This window comes from Diabrotica undecimpunctata, chromosome 3 (assembly GCF_040954645.1).
Source record: "Diabrotica undecimpunctata isolate CICGRU chromosome 3, icDiaUnde3, whole genome shotgun sequence".
NCBI classification, from domain to species: Eukaryota; Metazoa; Arthropoda; class Insecta; order Coleoptera; family Chrysomelidae; genus Diabrotica; species Diabrotica undecimpunctata.
Window position 1 is genome coordinate 56447227 of NC_092805.1, and position 21509 is coordinate 56468735.

At 30.6% G+C, this 21509-nt stretch overlaps 1 protein-coding gene across 4 annotated transcripts in view; it reads right to left on the bottom strand.

The window, feature by feature from the left end:
- Positions 1-21509, bottom strand: part of LOC140436828 (uncharacterized) — a 110649-nt gene that overhangs the window by 22304 nt on the left and 66836 nt on the right. For all 4 annotated transcript variants that reach the window (XM_072525959.1, XM_072525961.1, XM_072525958.1 and 1 more), the window contains exons 12-13: positions 16556-16727; positions 10559-10852 (exon numbers count right to left, since the gene is read on the bottom strand). In XM_072525959.1, coding sequence (XP_072382060.1) covers positions 10559-10852; positions 16556-16727 — 466 coding nt within the window. The remainder of the gene's footprint in view (positions 1-10558; positions 10853-16555; positions 16728-21509) is intronic.

Sequence of the window (21509 nt, forward strand, 5' to 3'; positions counted from 1 at the left end):
TTGCAATATTTAAAATTATTTTTCCTCATTTTTTTTTTAATAATATTAATAGAATAAATCTTCTTCTTTTAGAATTTATCCGTATATTTAATATACCTATTAAATTTTCTGACTTATATTGTTGCAAAAAAAATTAATTTGGGATAAACAAATTAAATAACTTTTAAACTCTTTGGCCGATCGACTTACAAATTTGTTCATATTTTAAGCACCACAAGACCCAACATTGTGTGTAATATAAAGGTTAAATGTTTATTTTAAAAAAAGTTATTAACATTTATAAAAATCCGAAATTTTTGATTTATTTTGCAACTTTCTAGTCAACAAGCAACAAATAAGGATAAGAACGTTTAGAAAACTCCATTTTGAAGATTTTTATGACTTTTCTTCTCAAATTTGTTTCAAACTTTTACTTTTTTTTGCTTTACTTTTTGCTGATAGACGAAAAAGCGAAAATTTACCGTTTTTTGACCTTAATTGGTTAATAATTAATTAAGTTCAAAAAATCGACTGCAGGAAACATATTATAGATTTTTGTTACAGAGGTCCATACTACTTAAAACAACTGTCGTTTGCTGGTCAGTTCAGTGTCACAAACAGGGTTTTTTGCTTATTTCCCTGGTCTAAATGTACATTGGCCCACAAGAGGTCATTACAGGGACTGGACAGAACTTTTAAAGATATTCGTGACAACCAAAAACATTTTTGGTAGAGCCATGATTCTATTTTCAGACTGTTCCTTATTTAACAATTATTTCCCAATTAACTGCTGCGAACGCAGCAGCTCCAATTAGCAAATAACATGCGAGTGTTTTTGCAACAAAATCAAAGTGCACTTGTGTTCTCGAAGCAGTTAGATATTGGAAATGTTAAAGTCGCTATTGACACCTACAGCAGATTTTTTTCATTGCCCAGAGATCTCTGTTACTTAACAGACTCGAAAGAGGAGCTTATTGAATTTGACACATTATTTAATTCTAAGGCGGTACGAAGTTTCCCGGGTCAGCTAGTATCTATATAATTACAATTGACACTTATTACTCATTTTTAAGTTAGTTGAACTTTAATATTTAAATACACTGTATATAGCCCAGGGAAATAAGCATTTTTTCATGACACTCGTCCGGCCAGGCAAACGACAGTTGTTTTGAGTAGTATGGTCCTCTGTAACAAAAACCTATATGTTTCCTGCAGTCGATTTTTTGGACTTAATTAGTTATTAACAAATTAAGGTCAAAAAACGGAAAATTTTTGCTTTTTTCGTCCATCAGCAAAAAGTGAAGCATTTTAGACAAATTTTAGAAGAGAAGAAACTTATAAGTCATATAAAAACCTTTAAAATGGCGTTTTCTAAATGTTTCTATTATTATTTGTTGCTTGGAAAGTTGCAAAATAAGTCAAAAATTTCGGTTTTTTGTAAATGTTAATAACTTTTTTGAAAATAAACTTATAACATTTATATTTCATGGAATGCTGTGCCTTGTAGTGCTTAAAATATGGTTAAAATTTCAAAGTCATCAGTCAAATAGTTTAAAAGTTATTTTATTTGTTTATCCCAAATTAATTTTTTTTGCAACAATATAAGTCAGAAAATTATATAGTTTTAGTAATTGTAGGGGTAGTTTCTGGAAGAAGAAGACTTGTTCTATTATTAACATTAAAAAAAAATTAAGAAAATTATTTTTAAATATTGCAAAAAAATTTTGCAAAAACATGTCGCTTTTTTGCTTATAAACAATTAGAATAACTTTTTAACCATTGCCTGCAAGAATATTATTTTTTTATATTTAAGAAGCCTGAATTTTTTCACAAATTTAAAAGAAAAAAAATTTGTCCTAAAATAATTTGGGACAAAGTTAGCCTCATTTTTCATTTTATTCATAGCAGCTTTGTTTATAATAATTAATAAATCTAATTAGCGTTATTTAAAAGAAAATACTTTATAGTTTTAACGTACCAAAGTCTAAAACGATTGCCCTATCAACAAAATCGTCCACAAAACTTCAAAATGTGGTCCTTAAAATCGGCTGGCTTCGAAACTCACGAAAGCCGTAGAGAGGGGGAAGGAGCTGTTAGCTGTATCGCTGGTTCTTATTTATGGGTTTCAACGTTCCTTTTTTAATTTGTATGTACTGTTTGCGTACATTACGAATATGCATTATTTCAATAAATTGTTAAATAAACTATCTAATTTGCTTCAATTTTTTTTTCAATTTTGATTGTAATATTTGAGATAATTTTTATTTAAAAACATAAATATTTATAATTAATTTATACCTCTTTAATAAAATTGTAAATAATTTATTTATAATAGATTTTATGAAAACAACAAATTATCCTATTCAATTGTTTCTAAAAATAGTATTGCTTTGGAAATATTAATTAAAATAATTTTTCTAATGTCTATTCTTTATTATTTTATTATTATTCTTTCTAAGTTAGAATTAATTTCATGTTATCGAATGAACTATCCTACAATAAAGTCGTCCCAAGAATGCAACTCAGTAATATTGGCAATATAATTTTAAAGTCATCTACTTTAAAATATATGTTATATATATATATATATATATATATATATATATATATATATATATATATATATATATATATATACAGGGTGATTGATTAGTGTAAGGATTACTTTTAAAATTAGTTACAATCTTACAGGCTGTTCCATAAGATGGTGGCAGACCAAACTTTTGTTTTTTTCTGCTTCACTTCCCCATCACAACAATGTAAAGTTTTATTATATTATACCGGGGATTTAAAAAGTTCTAACCAATATTACCTGAAAATCGTATCAAGTTTAACTCCCTGTATAATTAAAAAGGAGTATAGGAACATTGATATATTGCAACCATAGTTTTTTAATAATTGTTAAAAATTATAAAACATATTCGTTTTTATAATATTGGTTAAATCAAATACAGGGTAAGTCAAAATGCAAGTACATTATTTTGTTGGTAATTTTAAATAGAACACCCTGTATTTTATATCACTATCAAAAAGTACTAATATCGTACTTCAAATGTTATAAAGTACTCCCTATACCTAAAGTTATCAGTTTTCTAGATATTTTTATTTTTCTATCAAAGTATTAATTTGGTAGATATTTTAACGTTTACCAATAATTATTTTGAGTCGGCCATGATTGATTTGTCAGAAACTGACAGTTTGACATTATTGTTTATTAATTCAGTATTGGGATACACCGTAAATTAGCAACAATTATTATTTAGTAATTCAGTAATTAATTCAATTTAAATTAGCAATAATGAATTTTACTACTGATAAAATGGTAGATATGATCTGGATATTGGGGGAATGCAATAAAAATTCATTACTATCAGCTAGAACTTATCAAGAATGGTTTTTAGATAGGCGACAACCTAGACAAAATACATTTGAAAAATTGAAAGATCGATTTAACCGCACTGGTAAGGTGGTCCCAAGGTCACCGGAATTCAATAAAATGGACTCATTTTTCGGGGGTTACGTTAAGAACGAAGTATATAAAATACCACCAAGAAGGGATTATGAAAAATAGAATCCGAATTGCATTTCAAAATATTTCTTTACAAATGCTTAGTAGGTAATGTAAGCAACTCTTTCAATGACCGCTTTCAAGTATGCACAGATGTTTTGGGAGGTCATTTTGAACACCTTACTTAAGTAAGATAAGTTAAAATTACTATTATTTTTTATAAATTTTATTTCAAATAAATTGTTTTCTTTTATGTGTCGCTATTTCGTTACTGAATTAATAATTATTATTGGTAAACGTTAAAATATCTACCAAATTAATACTTTGATAGAAAAATAAAAATATCTAGAAAACTGATAACTTTAGGTATAGGGAGTACTTTATAAAATTTGAAGTACGATATTAGTACTTTTTGATAGTGATATAAAATACAGGGTGTTCTATTTAAAATTACCAAGAAAATAATGTACTTGCATTTTGACTTACCCTGTATTTGATTTAACAAATATTATAAAAACGAATATGTTTTATAAGTTTTAACAATTATTAAAAAACTATGGTTGCAATAGATCAATGTTCCTATACTTCTTTGTAATTATACAGGGAGTTAAACTTGATACGATTTTCAGATAATATTGGTTATAACTTTTTAAATATCTGGTATAACATAATAAAACTTTACATTGATGTGATGTGGAAGTAAAGCAGATTTCAAATTTAAAATAAAATACAGGGTGTTCCATTTAAAAAAACATAAGTTTGGTCTGCCACCATCTTATGGAACACCCTGTAAGATTGTAACTAATTTTAAAATGTGTAGTTTAAAACTGCCTACAATTTTTGTCAACAACTTTTTTTTGTAATTCTTACTATAACAGATCTACTGAGATTTCTTAATTGTTATAAACAAAACTGCTATGAATTAAATAAAAAAAAAGAGGCTAACTTTGTCCCAAATTATTTTAGGACAAATTTTTTTTTTCAAATTTGTAAAAAAATTTAGGCTTTTTAAATATAAAAAAATAATGTTCTTACAGGCAATGGCTAAAAAGTTATTCTAATTGTTTATAAGCAAAAAATTGACATGTTTTTGCAAAATTATTTTGCAATATTTAAAATTTATTTTCTTAATTTTTTTTTAATGTTAATAATAGAACAAGTCTTCTTCTTCAAGAAACTATCATTACAATTACTAAAACTATATAATTTTCTGACTTATATTGTTGCAAAAAAAATTACTTTGGGATAAACAAATAAAATAACTCTTAAACTATTGGACCGATCACTTTGAAATTTTAACAATATTTTAAGTACTCATAGACACAGCATTCTATAAAATATAAATGTTATAAGCTTATTTTCAAAAAAGTTATTAACATTTATAAAAAACCGAAAATTTTGACCTATTTTGCAATTTCCTAAGCAACAAATAAGGATAGAAACATTTAGTAAACGCCATTTTGAAGATTTTTATATGACTTAAAAGTTTCTTCTCTTGTAAAATTTGTTTAAAATGCTTCACTTTTTGTCGATAGACGAAAAAAGCAAAATTTTTCCGTTTTTTGACCTTATTTTGTTAATAACTAATTAAGTCCAAAAAATCGACTGCAGGAAACATATAGGTTTTTGAACCAGAGGTCCATACTACTCAAAACAACTGTCGTTTGCCTGGCCGGACGAGTGTCAAAAACAGGGTACTTTTTTTGCTTATTTCCCTGGCCTAATATGTATAAGTAAATACATGTTATGTATGAGTAAATGCAACCGAAATTTTTCTAAAATGTGTTTTGTTTATGTATTATTTATATTATGTAGTTAATAAGTATTCAGATAAGTTATATTTTAAATTTTAATTTAAAAAGGTAATATAAACTAACTATATCAAACTCAGAGCCTTTGGTGGATATACAGGGTGGTCCTTACGTAATTGTACAAAAAGAAGCAGTAGATTTTACTGTTTAAAATATTACGATTTAAGCTAAATTGCTTTAATAAAATGTTAAGATTAAGAAAGATACAGGGTGTTAAAGTGGAAATGTAAAATTTTATTTTTCGCTATAACTTTCGTGTTTGTCAACATTTATGTATAAAAATTTACAACTGGGTACTTTTAAATATGAAGAATTATAATTTGATAAAAACTTTGATGTAGCTGATAGAGGGCGCCACATATGCCATATATGTGGCATAAATTTGCACTTAACATTTTTGTTCTTTAAGTTACCGGTATTTGTTACAAAAAATATTAAAGATACATTATTTTAACAAAAAAAGGTATACTTGTTAATAGCTTTAAAACTCAACTTCGAGATAATCGCATTTTACAAATTAGTTGCATAATTCTGATTTAACGCAATTACTCCAGACAACAAAGGAAAAATAGACAAAAACATGAATACTTCTGAATTTTGGTATGATATACCTTTAACTAAAGTTAATAGAAAACGAAATAATAAATAAAATAAATATATCAGCAGGATACTTAATAATAGTATTTAACAAAATATCAAAATAATAGGATTTTACATCAAACATTTTACGTTTTATATTAAATTAAAGTCATAATCAAAACATTTTATTTACAAACCAAATTAAGAAATAAGTAAACTAAATAACATTAAACTTTTTGTCAAAGTGTTGGATATTTCCACCATTCTCTTTCATTCAATTTACAATACATTCCATAAAAGATCATCTCACATTAAATAGCATCATTGGTTCTAAAGAAACTGCTGCAGTATGTATTATAAGTATAATAATAAGTATTGTTTTGGGATTTTTTATGAATTAATTATAATAATATCTCACCACATGACCAAGGAATATGACTACCACGACCAATCCAACGTCCTCTCTCTATAATGTGGTGGAGTACCATAAACGACATATTTTGTCTTAAGTTTGATGACAATTTTTCCAACAAATCAATAAAATCATTTTCGTTATTGATTTACTGATGGGTTAGGAAACAGCAAGTTTTGCTGACTCGTAACACTGAAGATAAACGTCGTGAATCATCGTCAACGCAAACCATTACTTCATCTTCCTGATCAGACGTAACGATTATCGGTCGGCCTAAGTTATTACATTTAGGGCGAAATGAACCACTTTCGCCTAAATTCCGAAAGATATGTTTAAAGGTTTAGTGATTAGGTTGTAGCCTGTTTGGGTATCTTTTTAAATAATCCTTCTTATATCCATATTAGAAAAATTATTAAGCCTCGGCATTTTCTGCTTTTCTTTAAAAAAACAAAATAAACTAGAAATTACAAAAATCACTGATTAATCGAAACAAGACTTATTTTTTGTTATCAAAAGCATTCGTTACACCAGCTTACTATGTTAAGATTTTTCGTAATACATTGGGGTTGTCTACTGGCATCAAATCTGACTTCAAAAAAAGGTGGTAGGTACAATAACTGGCACCGCAGACTAGCGCGAAGCTTCATACTATGTTTTCTATATTTTTTAAATATTATTTTTAACATTTAATAAAGTAATTTTAATATTTATTTAATATACTCCATTCCACGAATATACGACTGTTTTAAATTCGGTTTAAGGTATCGACTTAAATGGTCTATTGTGCTGAATTGTACAATAGTAAATTCTCCCCATTTTTAAAATACTGTTATGGCAAATATAAACCTTAAATTTAAATATGAAGTCATGATATAAATATAGAGTTGATAGTTTATAGAATAGTTGTAATTCAGATTTTGAATTATATAATTACTATCATTGAATTTAGTATTGTAAACAAGTTAGTTTTTGAATTAAATGATTTAAACGAAGTGTAAAAATACTTAAGTGTTTAAATAGTGTACTTGCTTTAGTCGAATATTCAATTAGTATTAAAAAAAAAACAAAAAAACTTACTTATTCTCTTATTCTCCCAATCTCCTAAAACTATCATCAACCATCAGATTCACAGCCATAATCACTGTCGTCGCTATTCTCATTCGGATGGTAAATTATAACAGGATTAACTGCTTCGATGCGACCTTCACGGATCCACCATTCTTCAATTAAGTCTTCACATTTTTTTACACTTTTTCCCCAAATTTCAGGAGTGGCAAGATCCAATGCTTGTTGCCATGTTTCCAAGACTGCCTCGTCACTGTAACCCTTGTATCCAATATGGTTATCATAATATGTTTTGCATATCCCCCAAATATATTCAATTGGATTGAATTGGCAATGATAGGGCGGCAGTCTTAACACACGATGTCCAAAGCTATGTATAATTTCGTCTACTATATATATATATATGTTTGGTTGTGCATGACTTTTAGTTAACGTTAGTAATTGAGGCTTAAAACAGTATTCAGGAAATGCAATATTTTTATTCGTTAACCATTCTTTTATTTTATCTACGGTCCAGGTGTTTGTTGGTTGCTTATTTAAAATTTCCGAATGGTATGCAGTACTATAACGGATGGTTCATGTAAACTTGGCAACAGTTTTTCTTTCAACCATTTCACAAACATCTCCGTATTCATATTGTCATGATAATCGGCTGATTTTGATTTTGATGAAAACACAAGATCTGCTCCCTCAATAAAACCATGTTTTCCACCTGCATGCACTATAATATATCTCTTTTCCTCGTTATCGATGTGTTTTATGGATTTTATGCTCTCGTCCTGCCAAATTCGTTTGATACCGCCTTTAGCAAAAATCCATGTTTCGTCTAAATAAACGAAGGAAGAACATTCTTTTTTAAATTTGTTATAATTTCTTAAAAGTTCTATTCTTTTGTGAACGACAGTAGCTCTTTCACACAAAGCCTTTCTATTGTCTTCCTTTTTGAACTTAAAACCAATCTGTCTTAAAACTCTCCAGAGACTTGTTCTGGCAATTTCAAATATATTTGTCTTTTAATTTTTGTAGCACTGAATCTAAAGAAACATGTTCTTTTTTTTCGCGCATTTATATATTGCCTCACGGATTTCAAATTTGCAACCTTCGGGAAGATCTATAGTCTTTGGTTGTCGGCGAGATTTATATTGTGCGACATTTTGTTCGCTTTGTCCACTTTTTTTTGCTTTTTGCAAAACCGACTTTAGTTTTGTTTCACTAATACAGAGTGCATCACACACACGTTTATGTACGGACTGAACAGGTCGCAAAGGGCCCCCGTTTGTTTTCTCAGCAGTAAAATTAGAAAGTACATTAAATATAAAGTTGTCTACATCTAAAACACGTTTCGTCATTTTTGGCTTCAATAAACAAGTACACTACATTAAACTCTCTCTTAACGGACACCTCTCTTCACCGGAAACCTCTATACGGACGGTTTTTAAAACTAAAATCAGTCGGCGATATATGCAACTCTATGTAAATTTTCGTTACTTTTTAATATCTGTAACGACTCGATACTTTAACTATCAATAGCCGGTATGTTATACCCGTTACTTTCGGAACGTTTAGAGTACATCCACTCAAAGTAAACAAATATTTAACTAAATATTAGATAGATTCTTTTTCTGGTTTCTGAACCATCGTTCTGCCAATTTCTTTTCATTTATATTAAAAATAGTACATTTATTTTTATTACAGTTGTAGTACCTAATAAAGTAATAAAATAGTGTAATATCAAAGAAACCCGGCACGCCTCTTTGGTGTATACATTTCACCGAAATCCAACCGAAATGTCTGATGAACACATTTGCGTAAAAATGAGCGTTTGGTAAAAATTTTTGTTATTTTCGGATTAAATTTCACAATAAATTTTGCATCTATCTGAATATCTATTAACTAAAATAATTTTAGTTCAGATGTCATACTAACAGTAGACCCTTTTTATTGGAATAATAATTAGACCAATTTACTTTCATACTTCTACTTGCACAGTAAAATATTCGTTGTCGCAATAATCCCAAACAGTCGTATATTCGTGGAATGGAGTATATTTATATTTTAAACAAATTATATTAAAGTAATTCAATAAATTATGTTCGCTGGTAGCGCCACCTGCTAACGTATCAACAAAATATACACCCGTCAAAGTGAGACTAAATATTAAGTTATTAATAACATATAAATTTTATATTTGATCATTAATTTGATAGTAAATTTAATTGATATATAAAATAGATAAGACGTTTAAAAATAAAATCTGATTATAGATTGAAAGGAATTTATTAACAACTAACGTTAAAAAATATATGATGACTAGAAACGACTTGATAGAGGGTAGTAAATCCATGTGAAGACCATTATTTCGTGAAGCTACTCGTGATGCCGTCTCGTAGCACTTCTTTCGTGACGCTCGCCTTAGCATTTTACAATAGATAAAAAGTAATACAACGCCAGTATAGAAACGATAGAGTAAGGAAATTGAAACACGGCACCTAAAGAAGAAGATAGAAGCATCCGGAAGATTCTCTCCAATAAAACATTTAGCAGCCATAATAACGCATTTTGTGATGTTACATTATCACATTTGAGTTGTTTTAATAAGAACAAACTATTAATTATGCTTATCTACAGGTACTCAGTGCTTTACCGCACAAATATCACAACTAAGAATTATTATGCAGCTGACTTATAAAATGCGATTATCTCGAAAACGGTTGAATTTTGAAGTTTTTAACAGATATACCTTTTCTTTGTAAAAATAATGTATCTTTAATATTTTTTAACAAAAATAATAATAACTTAAAGAGCAAAAAAGTTAAGCGCAAATTTATGCCACATATGTGGCGCCCTCTATCAGCTACACCAAAATGTGTATAAAATTATAATTTCTGCTTCTCAAAAGCATCCAATTATTGTAATTTTTTTTTCATAAATGTTTACAAACGTGAAAGTTATAGCGAAAAATAAAATTTTAAATTTCCTCTTTAACACCCTGTAACTTTCTTAATATCAACATTTTATTAAAACAAGTTGGCTTAAATCGTATTATTTTAAAGTGCAGAATCTACGGTTTCCTTTTGTACAATTACTTAAGGACCACCCTGTTTAAAGATATACCTATTGATCAATACTAGCCTCTCACGAATAAGTGCCGCAGTACTGCTAAATATATTAAGTTCGTTCACTGTAAAAGTTAAAACTACTTACCATTTTCACGAACTAAGTTGATCATAGCCTCATCCGTACCAAATATATTTAAAACATCATTACTTTTACGTATCTCGTCAGGTTCTTCAGTTTCTTGGTTTTCTTTCCATTTAAATATCTTCCTTAAATCCATTATTGCTTTCATATCTTTGCCACCATAAAACTTCGGAAGTAAATAATTTTTAACCTCTTTGGTAATTTTAGCTGTTTCCTCATCAGGTTCTTCTTTGGGCAAAGAATGAACACTTTCTTTTCCCATTAGTTTCAACAATTTCTTTCTTTTATAAAGTATTCCTACAAGTACAAATTGTATACTATTAAAATTATATTGTATAATATATAATGTACTCGCTGTTATTAAAACAATAAAAGAGTATGAATTACTATTCGTACAAGACTTAACGTCTTGTAAGATATCTATATCTAGGACTAAATAGCAAAAGTAAAACACAAATTTAGAAAAAAATGCTCCACGAACGAATAGGCTGGAAATTTATGTTATAGCGAATATCAAGCGGATTTCAAACAAAACACATCAGTAAAACACTATATATTTAGTAGAATTTTAGGACTACTAAAATATACTACATGCAATATTTGCAATTAGAGAGCTAAAACCAGCTAGTAAGATAACTAATACAACTATTGAGTTTAGAAGAATTTCAAGATAAAGTAAAATAGAAAAAAAAACACAGCAAGAACTTTGCTTCAGACAAGACGATCCGTTATAAACGAGTACAGAACTAGAAGTAATAATTAAAACAAGCAGAGTTAATACAAATAAAACAATATTTAGATACAACCATCGGTCTAAATGTACAGTGTTGGTTTGGTTTTCCCATGGTATTGGTAAAATACAGTACGTTAAGTTTTGGTTTAGATATTGCAAACTACATAAAGTGCTAAAATCGGCAACATTGTCTCGTACGAGATAATTGTAATTCTCCGACTCCCTACGAGGCCTTAGCCTTAGACTCCTAGACAGAAAACGAAAACCATTTAGTAACACATAACAACGCAAGGGATATGCATCTACGTCCGTCGCTTTTTGTATTGCTTACGTATATGCGGATCATTTTTTATAACACAAACTCGATACAAATACACAGACCATTATAAGACGGTGCATTTGTATCGTTAATAATGCGGACAATTTTTTGTGGTTGAATTAAAAATAAAAGGGCATTTCTTCAAAAAGATAACACAAAAAATATACTCCTATTGAAAATAAAAAATAATTCCTAATAAAATAAGAAATAATTCTTTTAAATAATTGATGGATTCGACCGTTACTTGATGGAAATTCATTTTATGTAACAATAAAACACTGAAAACTTTGTTTTCAAAACTTCCACAAAATTTATTTTAAATTCTTATCACTACAGCTGTTTCGGCTGATTGCCTTTCTCAAGTGATCTGTTTTTGGCATGGGTTTACACTTTATAGTCTCTAATGAAATAGGTTGAGGAGGGGAGAACTGTTTGTCTCAAGCTGGTCATTCAGAATTATATCTGTTTTTTAATTTGTTGATTTCCATAGATTCTAACAAAGATAGCTTAAGGCCTTTATTTCGAATGTGGAGAATTTTAAATTCGTCATTAAAAGAATGATTATGATCTAGAAGGTGAAGTGTATGTAGAATCTGTTTTTCTATTATTGAAAGCCCTTTTATGTTCTGCTATTCGTTTATTAAAATTTCTACCTGTTTGACCAATGTAAGTTTTTGGGCAGTCGCCACATTTAAGTTTGTACACACCACTGTGTAAGTGTTTTTTATGTTGGCTCTTGTTTTTTTTTAATATATTTGCCTAGGTTGTTATTTGTTCTGAAAGCTGGTGTTATTCCTTTCTTTTTTATGTGTTTGGCTATTTTTGTTGATATTTTGCCTGTATATGTAACATATCAACAAAGTTTTGAAAACAAAGTTTTCAGTGTTTTATTGTTAAATAATTCTTTATGCCTTAGAGAAATGATTCAATTTTTTGACCTTTTACGGCTGAATAGCAACCCTATCTGCCATAAAAACTTCTGCGGACAGATGTAAGAGTTTCTGCTGTAACAGAATTGGAGACATCTCTTATTCGATTTTTTAATTCATCCAAATTTTGGGCTATCGTCTCAGGATGATCGTAGATGATGCTTTTTAAATATCACCAAAAAAAGAAGTCCATGGGTGTAAGATCTGCAGATCGCGCAGGCCACTTAATATCGACTGTTCCACTGATAACTCGATTCGGGAAAGTATTGTTTAAGTACTCCCTAATTATTCGAACGTTGTGAACTGAACAGCCGTCTTGATGGAACCAAACATTCTCCAGATTTACATCAGGAAGATTGAGAATAGTATTTTACTCTACTATTCAAGTTGCCCTCAATAAAAAATGCACCTATTATGTGGTCTCCTAAAATGCCAGTCCAGACGTTAACTTTTTGAGGACGTTGAGTTTGGTAAACAACACTTCTGTGCTGGTTTTCCCGCGCCCAATACCTCGCAATGAAAGGATTGTGTCTCCCTACTAACGAAACAGGAGATTCATCAGTAAATAAAAGGTTTTTAATAAAATTGGGTTCATCATTAGTCTTCTTTATTAGAGTTTCACAAAACGCCATTTTTCGAAGTTAGTCGTCTGGATAAAGCTGCTGCGTTGTCGAATAATTAATACTCTTGTAACCGTGCTTTTTCCATACTTTCGTTACAGTAACATTACTAACATATAACTCTCTAGCAACGGTTCTACTTGAACGTGTTGAATCTACCTCGATTGTTGCACAAATTTGTGTATCCCGGTATACTCTTTCCTCAACTTTTTCTGGTGACACTTCTTGAGCGTGACATTTTCTGCAATTTTTCAGGCAATAACAACTCAAAATTTTTAACAATATTATGAACTGACTGTACGCAAGGTACTGGTCTCCCCTCAAAAAACACAGAAAATAAATCTACACACTGTTGTCCAGAATTACCACCATAAAACCATTTTATTATTTGAACTTTTTCTCTGTTGTTTACAAAAATAAATTAAAAATCTACGCTCTTGTTGCTTTAAACAAGCACTGTATATTGAAAAATTATTGGGGGCGGGGCAACGGAGGTTCGTGGAAAGTCGACGGCGCGCAGTGTTGCCATTTATAGTGTGTATATCTAATTTAAAACTTAAAGTACTGTATCAGGGTCTATTGTTTCCATTCTGTATCCTCTTTTTGCATCAACTTTTTTATATAATTTCATTCATTATCAAATTGAAGAGAAGGGTCTCCCTATCTTATACCTGTTTCGTATGCAATTGATTCTGTCATTTCGTCCCTAGCTTTACAATTAATTTATTGTCTTTGTACATTTTTTCCACTGTCTTAATAATGTTTATTGTTATTTTGTACTTGGTCGCTTTGATTTGACCAAAGATTTCCCTTTTACTTGCCTAACTATAAACACTGCATCTGTACAAGTTTGACTTCCGACTTGTTCTGGATCCTTGCACTAACTTTCTTTTTAGAGTAGTATTTAATAAGTTTATACTACCATAGTTATTAGGGTTTTTATGATGTCCTTTCTTTAAAAAAACATTAACATTATTGATGTACTTCATTCATTCGCTATTCTATTTTGGGTAATGATTTTCTGAACTAGTCGTTGAATTTGTTTAACAAGCATGTTTTCTTTATATTTGATCTTCATCTGGTGATTTTCGGTTTTTAAGTCTTCCCAGTCCTTTGTCAAAGTCTTGTTCTATAATATATGTTACTTCATCTGTTGTTATATTTGGTGTGTTTGGAAAAGTATTTTCGGGATAGTTTTTGAACAGGCTTGTAAGGTAGGAAATCCACTCGTCTTTTTTTTACAGTGGCCTGTCTCTGTTTGCAGTGCCGTCAGTTTGAGTCACCACAGCTAACTGTTCGGTTCGTCACACTGTAAGCTCTTACAAGTTCATTCATGTCTTGTCTTTGAGTAGTTTCTACGTAACTTGAAGTACCATATGAGTTTAAGACGTAAAAGAGTTGAGTTTTCTTTAAAAATAAAATTAGGTGCTATAAAACGCTTGGATAAGGGTGAGTCAGTAAAAATGGTTGCTGCTGACCTAGGTGTTGGAGAAGTGACTGTAGGAGATTGGACTGTGGGTAAACAAAAAGATATTGAACAATGGGTTAATAGAAGTGTTAGTGGTGGAAGTGATTTGTTGCGGAAAACTATGAAAAAAGGAGAATACGAACAGACTTCTGCATACTTATTTTTATGGTTTTCTAATCTTTGAGGGTTGGGAAGTCCAATTAGTGGCCCTATGCTTCAAGCTAAGGCTGTCGAGTTTCACAAAAGGTTTAAGGATGTCGAGGAAAATTTTACTGCAAGTGATGGTTGGCTCGACAGATGGAAGAAGAAGTATGGCATCCGACAACTAAACATTTCGGGTGAAAAACTTTCAGCCGATTCTTCTGACATTGAGCCGTTAATTTAAAATTGAGAGAATCTCATTTTAGAGCATGGCCTAACGTCAGGCCAAATCTTCAATTGTGACGAAACGAAATCAATTTCAGAATGCTTCCAACCAAAACACAGACAGCTCAAAGTGAAAAAACTACGCTTGAAAAAAAAAGCAAAGAACGAGTAACTCTTTTGATCTCTTCTGGATCTTTAAAATTAGGACCTCTACTTATTGAAAAATCAAAGAATCCAAGGGCTTTTAAAAATATTTAAGTAAACTGCCTACCCGCCATGTACAGGAATCAACATAGTGTGTGGATGGATTGCCAAATTTTTAACTTTACATTTGTGTTGTTGAGTTCATTTGCGTTGTTGAGGCCTACTTAAAAAAGAAAAACCTACAAAGAAAAGCTATTCTTCATTCGGACAACGCGCCATCTCATCCAGATGCAAGTTCGTTGGCTAGAGGTGACATTAAAGCTGTTTTCTTGCCACCAAACGTCACATCTTTCATTCAACCTCTGGACAAAGGAGTTTTAGAGGGTATGAAACGGAACTATCGTCGAAGGCTTCTCCAAATATTGTTGACCTGATTGAATGACGGAATAACTGTAACAGCAGCTCTTAAAAAGATCACCGTTAAGGACGTGTCTTACTGGAAAGCTTCAGCGTGGAATTATGTGAGAGTAACAACTTTGCAAAAGTCATGGCGAAAGCTTTTTCAAATTGAAGCGAAAAGTGATGGAAAATATAACAGTAACTGTATTGCTGAAATAGTAGACCTCGCTAATTAGTTACCAACGGAACTGCTGATAAATGATAAAGACATCAACGAGTGAATTATGCAAGATCAGCAAATGAAACTGGCTGATGATGGAATCGCCGATATGGTTATCAACCCACACAATGTTACTGAGGATGACACAGATGAGATAATCGAGAAAATACCTCATTCCGAAGAATTGAAGGCGATTGGAGCTGCCCTCGCATACATTCAGCAACACGAAGAGTCAACCTCTACCGATGTCCTTCATCTTGGCGCAACATCGCAGCGTTAAAACGAGGCCAGAAGTTGACACAGAAATTTATTAAACACTTTTTTAAAACATGAAGATGATCCAGTTCGTAAATGGTTTCCTCTCTATATATTTTAACTATGTACTCTGTATATATGTTTACATACTTTAATTGTACATAATAAACTAATTACATACGTCATACCTTTTGAATTTTTCGTTTATTTTAAGCAAATACCCGATCTCCACGTTATCCGAGTTTTTCGGTATCCGAGTTATGCGCGGTCCCAATTGGCTCGGATAATCGCGAGTCTGCTATATATAATAATAAGCAGAAAATCTTAAACCATGTTTTTTGTAATGAATTGTTCTTTTCCCTTTTCTTTATGGTTGTTTTGTGTACATCTTTCGCGTGTTTCTCCCTAAACGACCCCGCCCATCATCTACAACGACTAAGCATCGCTGTCTTCATGTGTCAGTTGTTCATATCCAGTGTCCTAGGCCTATTTCTGAGATGTTCAGTTCACTGAACAACTAAGTGGTATATGGTACAAGTATACTAACCTTTTTCATCCTTTGGTGGATGATCAGAAATTCTCCAAATTCTTATCGTATTATCTTTCTCTCCTGAGATAACATAATCAGGATTGATTGGACTGAAGATGGCTGCAGTAACTGGCTCATAATTGGCACTTTCAATTGTAGCTGTTATTGCTCCTGTTTCTACATCCCAAATCTAAAAAAAAACATAAAATTATTAGAAAAGTATTAAAATAAAAAAACCACAAAGTTAAATTGAACAAAGTGCTTTGTGTAAAGTACAAAGATGAAATAGAAATCTCTTGTGAAAATATACATGTCTGACAGTGTACTGTAATTTATATTTATTTAAATTTATGAGGAAGTGGTGTGAACGAGGTACTTTGGTCAATAGCTACCGGACTCCTCCAACAGCTGAAGCGACTGGAAAAGCCCGGCATTCATTCAGTGGCATATCTGCAAAGTGTTGGTTACACTACTTGATTTTTGTTATTGATAAAATTAATATAAAAAAAATGTTATTAAAGCAAGTCTTGGTAACTCTTCCTTCTTTCGGATGGTTAGTCACTTCCCCACAAGAAATTCAAAATAAATATAAATATTACATAATTTACTTGTATACATTGATTTCTTCACAACATCATTTTTAAGAAAATAAAATAGTCTAAGACACGTTGGAAGAAGACTGTCCTAATTCAAAATGTATCCTTTTATACGAGAGGCATTTGAAAGTTTAAACCAAAATGTAAAATCCAAAAGTGAAGGGAAGAAATTTGCTTTAGCTGATATAAATACGAAACAACATCCTAAATGAAAGACATCATCCTAAATAAAGAATTACACACATTGTTTTGACTTGGTACTGTTTTATTCCAAAAAGATTACTATTTTTTTGGTTTTGGTATATATACTGTATCCAGAAATTTAGTGTCTCATTATAAAAGTTATTTTAATAACAGCTGTAAAACTGAATTATCCCTTGTAAATACTCTATTGTTGGTTAATTATCACAGCTATCCAAGCTGACAGGACCGGCATATAGCCAAGTCAAGTATAGGTTAGTACATATAATCAGATCAAATATTATCATTCAAGTTTAATGTCAAAAAACTCTTTTTATAAACATACAAATTTCCCATAATTATTGTATTCTTTTATTAATCATTATTTTAAGTCTCAACGAAATAAAAGCGCCCAAAATTATGAAGATTTCAATTTAGCCAAATTGACTGGACCGGCCGTGGAAATTAATAAGTTTTGGGAAAACGGGTAATATCCCAAACAGCACATTAGAACTGACAAACCCGTATACGCAGTTATAATGAGTAAACGTTTAACTTAATTGACCTATTAACAAATTACTTGGAATTTATATAACTTGCTACTTGTTATTTATAGTTAATTGTTTTTTAATTTAAAGAGAGTTGTACGATGACAAACTAACACTTAAAAGTCTGCTTTCGACGGAATTGGTTGTAAAGTCGTTTGAGTGTTCAGTTTGTGCAAAAAATTAGTTGAGTATTGTTATAAAAGTGTTTATTTTTTTAGAGTGTGTACACTTACCGGTGAATCCACGTAGTCAAATTTACCTTTATTGTATGAAACAATGTGGCGTCCCTGGAGTCCAGAGGATAATAGGGCAATTTCGCCAGTTAATGAACCGGAAGCAAATCGACAAGGAGGTGATCTCATTCAAGTATTAGAACCTGAACACCGCCAACCAATACATTTATCTACCGATGCAAAACAAATTATTGCTAATGTTTTTCAAACTCTTGTCGAAAAAAACATGGACAGTAACGAAGCCTTACATGAAACGGCAACTTTGACTAAAAAACCATTATCTACAGTCAGAAAAATTGTAAGTAATCCTATTATATCAAGATTAATAAGACGGGATAACAGTATTTCTCGGAAGCTCGATCGTGCAGATGAAGATTTTATTAAGTGTATGCCTTGTATGAAGAACAAATTGTACCCACACTAGATATATTAGTTGACAGGCTTCACGTCGACAACACTGAAATTAAGTGCGGTAGAACAACTGTTTGGAAGTGTTTGCAACGTATAGGGTTTAAATACAAAAAAGTAGATAAAAGACAGGTACTTATGGAATCAAATCGTTTACGGATATGGAGAATGGAATATTTAGACAAAATTAAACAGTATCGTCGAGAGAATCGACCTATTATTTATTTAGATGAAACGTCGTTTGATACTCACGATACGCCATCTAAAGGTTGGGTCGGGATAATAGTCAATCTTGTTCAACAAAAGCGCCTTCTAATAGAGGAAAAAGAATAACAATATTCCATGCTGGATCAGTCGAGGGATGGGTTCCAAATGCCTTATCTCTATCAGCTAAAAACATCAGTGATTCATGTCTCGATCACCATGACAACACAACTTCAGATATATTTGAAGACTGGTTCAAAAATAAGTTAATACCCAACATACCCCCTAATAGTGCTGTAGTTATAGACAATGCAACATATCATAGCAGGCAATTAAATAAAATTCCCAGTTCAAGCGATACGAAAATAACAATACAGAATTACTTGTATGACAAAGATATTTATTTTCACATAGATAATACTAAGAAGGATTTATTGGACATTTTAAAAAGTTTCGCATTGAAAAAAGAATACTTTTGTGATAATTATGCCGAAAATATGGGTCTTACGATTTTAAGACTTCCACCATATTACTGTGTATTTAACCCAATCGAACATATGTGGCATCAACTTAAGTCAAGAGTTCGAAGAAATAATACTTTGCCACATTTAAATTCATCTGTCCTGCATTTAATTGAAAAGGAAGTACTCAAAATTAATGCGAATAGTTGGAAAAATGCAGTCTCACATATCATGAAAGCTGAGAATTCATATTTTCCTACGTATAATATACAAAATATTATCATCAATTTAAAAAACGACAGTGATAGTGACGCAGATTTAACATAATATCTATGTGATGTAATATTTATACTCGTTTTGTGTGTGTGTGTGTGTGTTTGTGTGTGTTTTGTGTTTTATTGGCACTGGTTTTCACAACCAACTGGCCAGTCAATTTCATAATGATTTTTTTAGACTATAACTTATCACTAACTCAAGGGAGTAATGTGTAGTGTCTGTGTTAAGTAAATGTCTTGTTACTTTAGTAAAGTCGACGTCATTGTCTTTACAAAGAGACGCTAATCGTATCCGAACGTCTGCGGTCCCTCAGGTGAGTACCGATTTACTCGTTTTAAAATGTTCATATTTATTCATGTTGACTTGTTATGTTTAACTTTTCCGTTTCATGTCTGAAAAAGTTGGCAAAAAATGATAAATTTCTTTATTAATAATTTCACGAAAAAAAATTATTCTTCACTAAAGGTTGTGCATCACATAAAATTATTAATCAATAATCTTATAAAATATTAAGTGGTAGATAGGGAAATCATAATTATTAATTAATACTGAAGAAGAAAGTGATTTTAAATTTAGATATACAAGAAAATGTTATTTTAAAATGTTTGTAGGTATTAAAAATTATGTCCAAGTTTAGATTCATGACCTTCTAATAATTAAATAATACATTTAAAGTAAAAAGTAAATAAAAAAATACTTTTGCATTTGTTGATTTTGTATATTGAATAAGATACTTTTAAATTCTGCATAAGTCAGTTCTTATAATTGTGAATGAAGTTTACTTAAAGTAACTTCCATTACTGTGGCTGTCTATTTTTTTTTTAAGAACAGATCAATATTTTACTATAATGAAACACAGCAATATACTTAATGTACAGCTGGTAAATCTTAAAATTTGTTAGATAACTTATTCTGTTCAACCTCAAAAATGGCTCCTTCTATTTATTCTATTATTTTCACAGAATTAAAATACTGAAATATTGTTACTAACATTAAATATATAAATATTATTATTGTTTGAGCATATATATTGGATGCAAGAAAATTGCCTTCAGCTAACAATTTGTATCAGCTGACTTTGACGTTGGTAAACACTTATAGAAATCGTAATACTGTTTATTTATTATATTAGTTATATTAGATTACGAACTCGTTTTGCCTGTCATTCCAGACATAGCAAAATACATTCATCATCATCATCATTAATATCACAGCTCGTTATGAGCCAAAGCCTTCTTCAGAACAATTTTTCATTCACCCCTATCTCTGGCAACTCTTCACCATGCTCTAACTCCTTGATACCTAAGTCTCGGTCTTCCTCTGGCTCGTTGTCAAACCGGCCCTCTTCAGTAAAAAACATTTTTTGACTATTGCACCTTCCTCTAGCCTGATTACATACTCTATCCATCTAGAGCATGCTACCTTAATGAATTTGACAACTTCAGGTTGCCCGAAACTTCTATACAACTCAAAGTTGCAACGCTTGCTCCACAAACTTTACCCTTTTATTCATACATATATTCTCATACAAAATCCATTGGCATTTCCTATACCACAAATACTAAAATTAAAGGTGGAAAGTCGTATATTATAATATAATAAGGATACATCTCAACACAGAGTTGGTAACACAGCTTGCAAGTCAAAAACAGCTGTGACACACTCTTTGCTTTTTGGTATTAGTGAATGTTTCTTTGCTTGACTCTAAATGGCTTAAATAAGCATCATAAATTAATTTAAATTCTTCATTTTCTAAACAATTTTTTTATTGTTCACATGTACTTGTCACCATATACAGTATAGGTAAAAGTTTATGGTCGGTATGGACCTTACGTGAGATGGAGTGAGAAACACGTGTTTAAAAAGAGAGAGGTATATTAGATCTGCCCTTTATATCGTCGAAAATGCATTAGTGGAAATTAGTAAAAGAGGAGGATTTCAACGTTGCCAAACTTATTGGTTTTATTTGACCTGTTGTCTTTTTAGAATTTGACCAATGTTCTAAGATAATCAAATTTGGGCGAATTGATTTAAATGGCAGCTTACTGTTTTTTATTGGGAATATG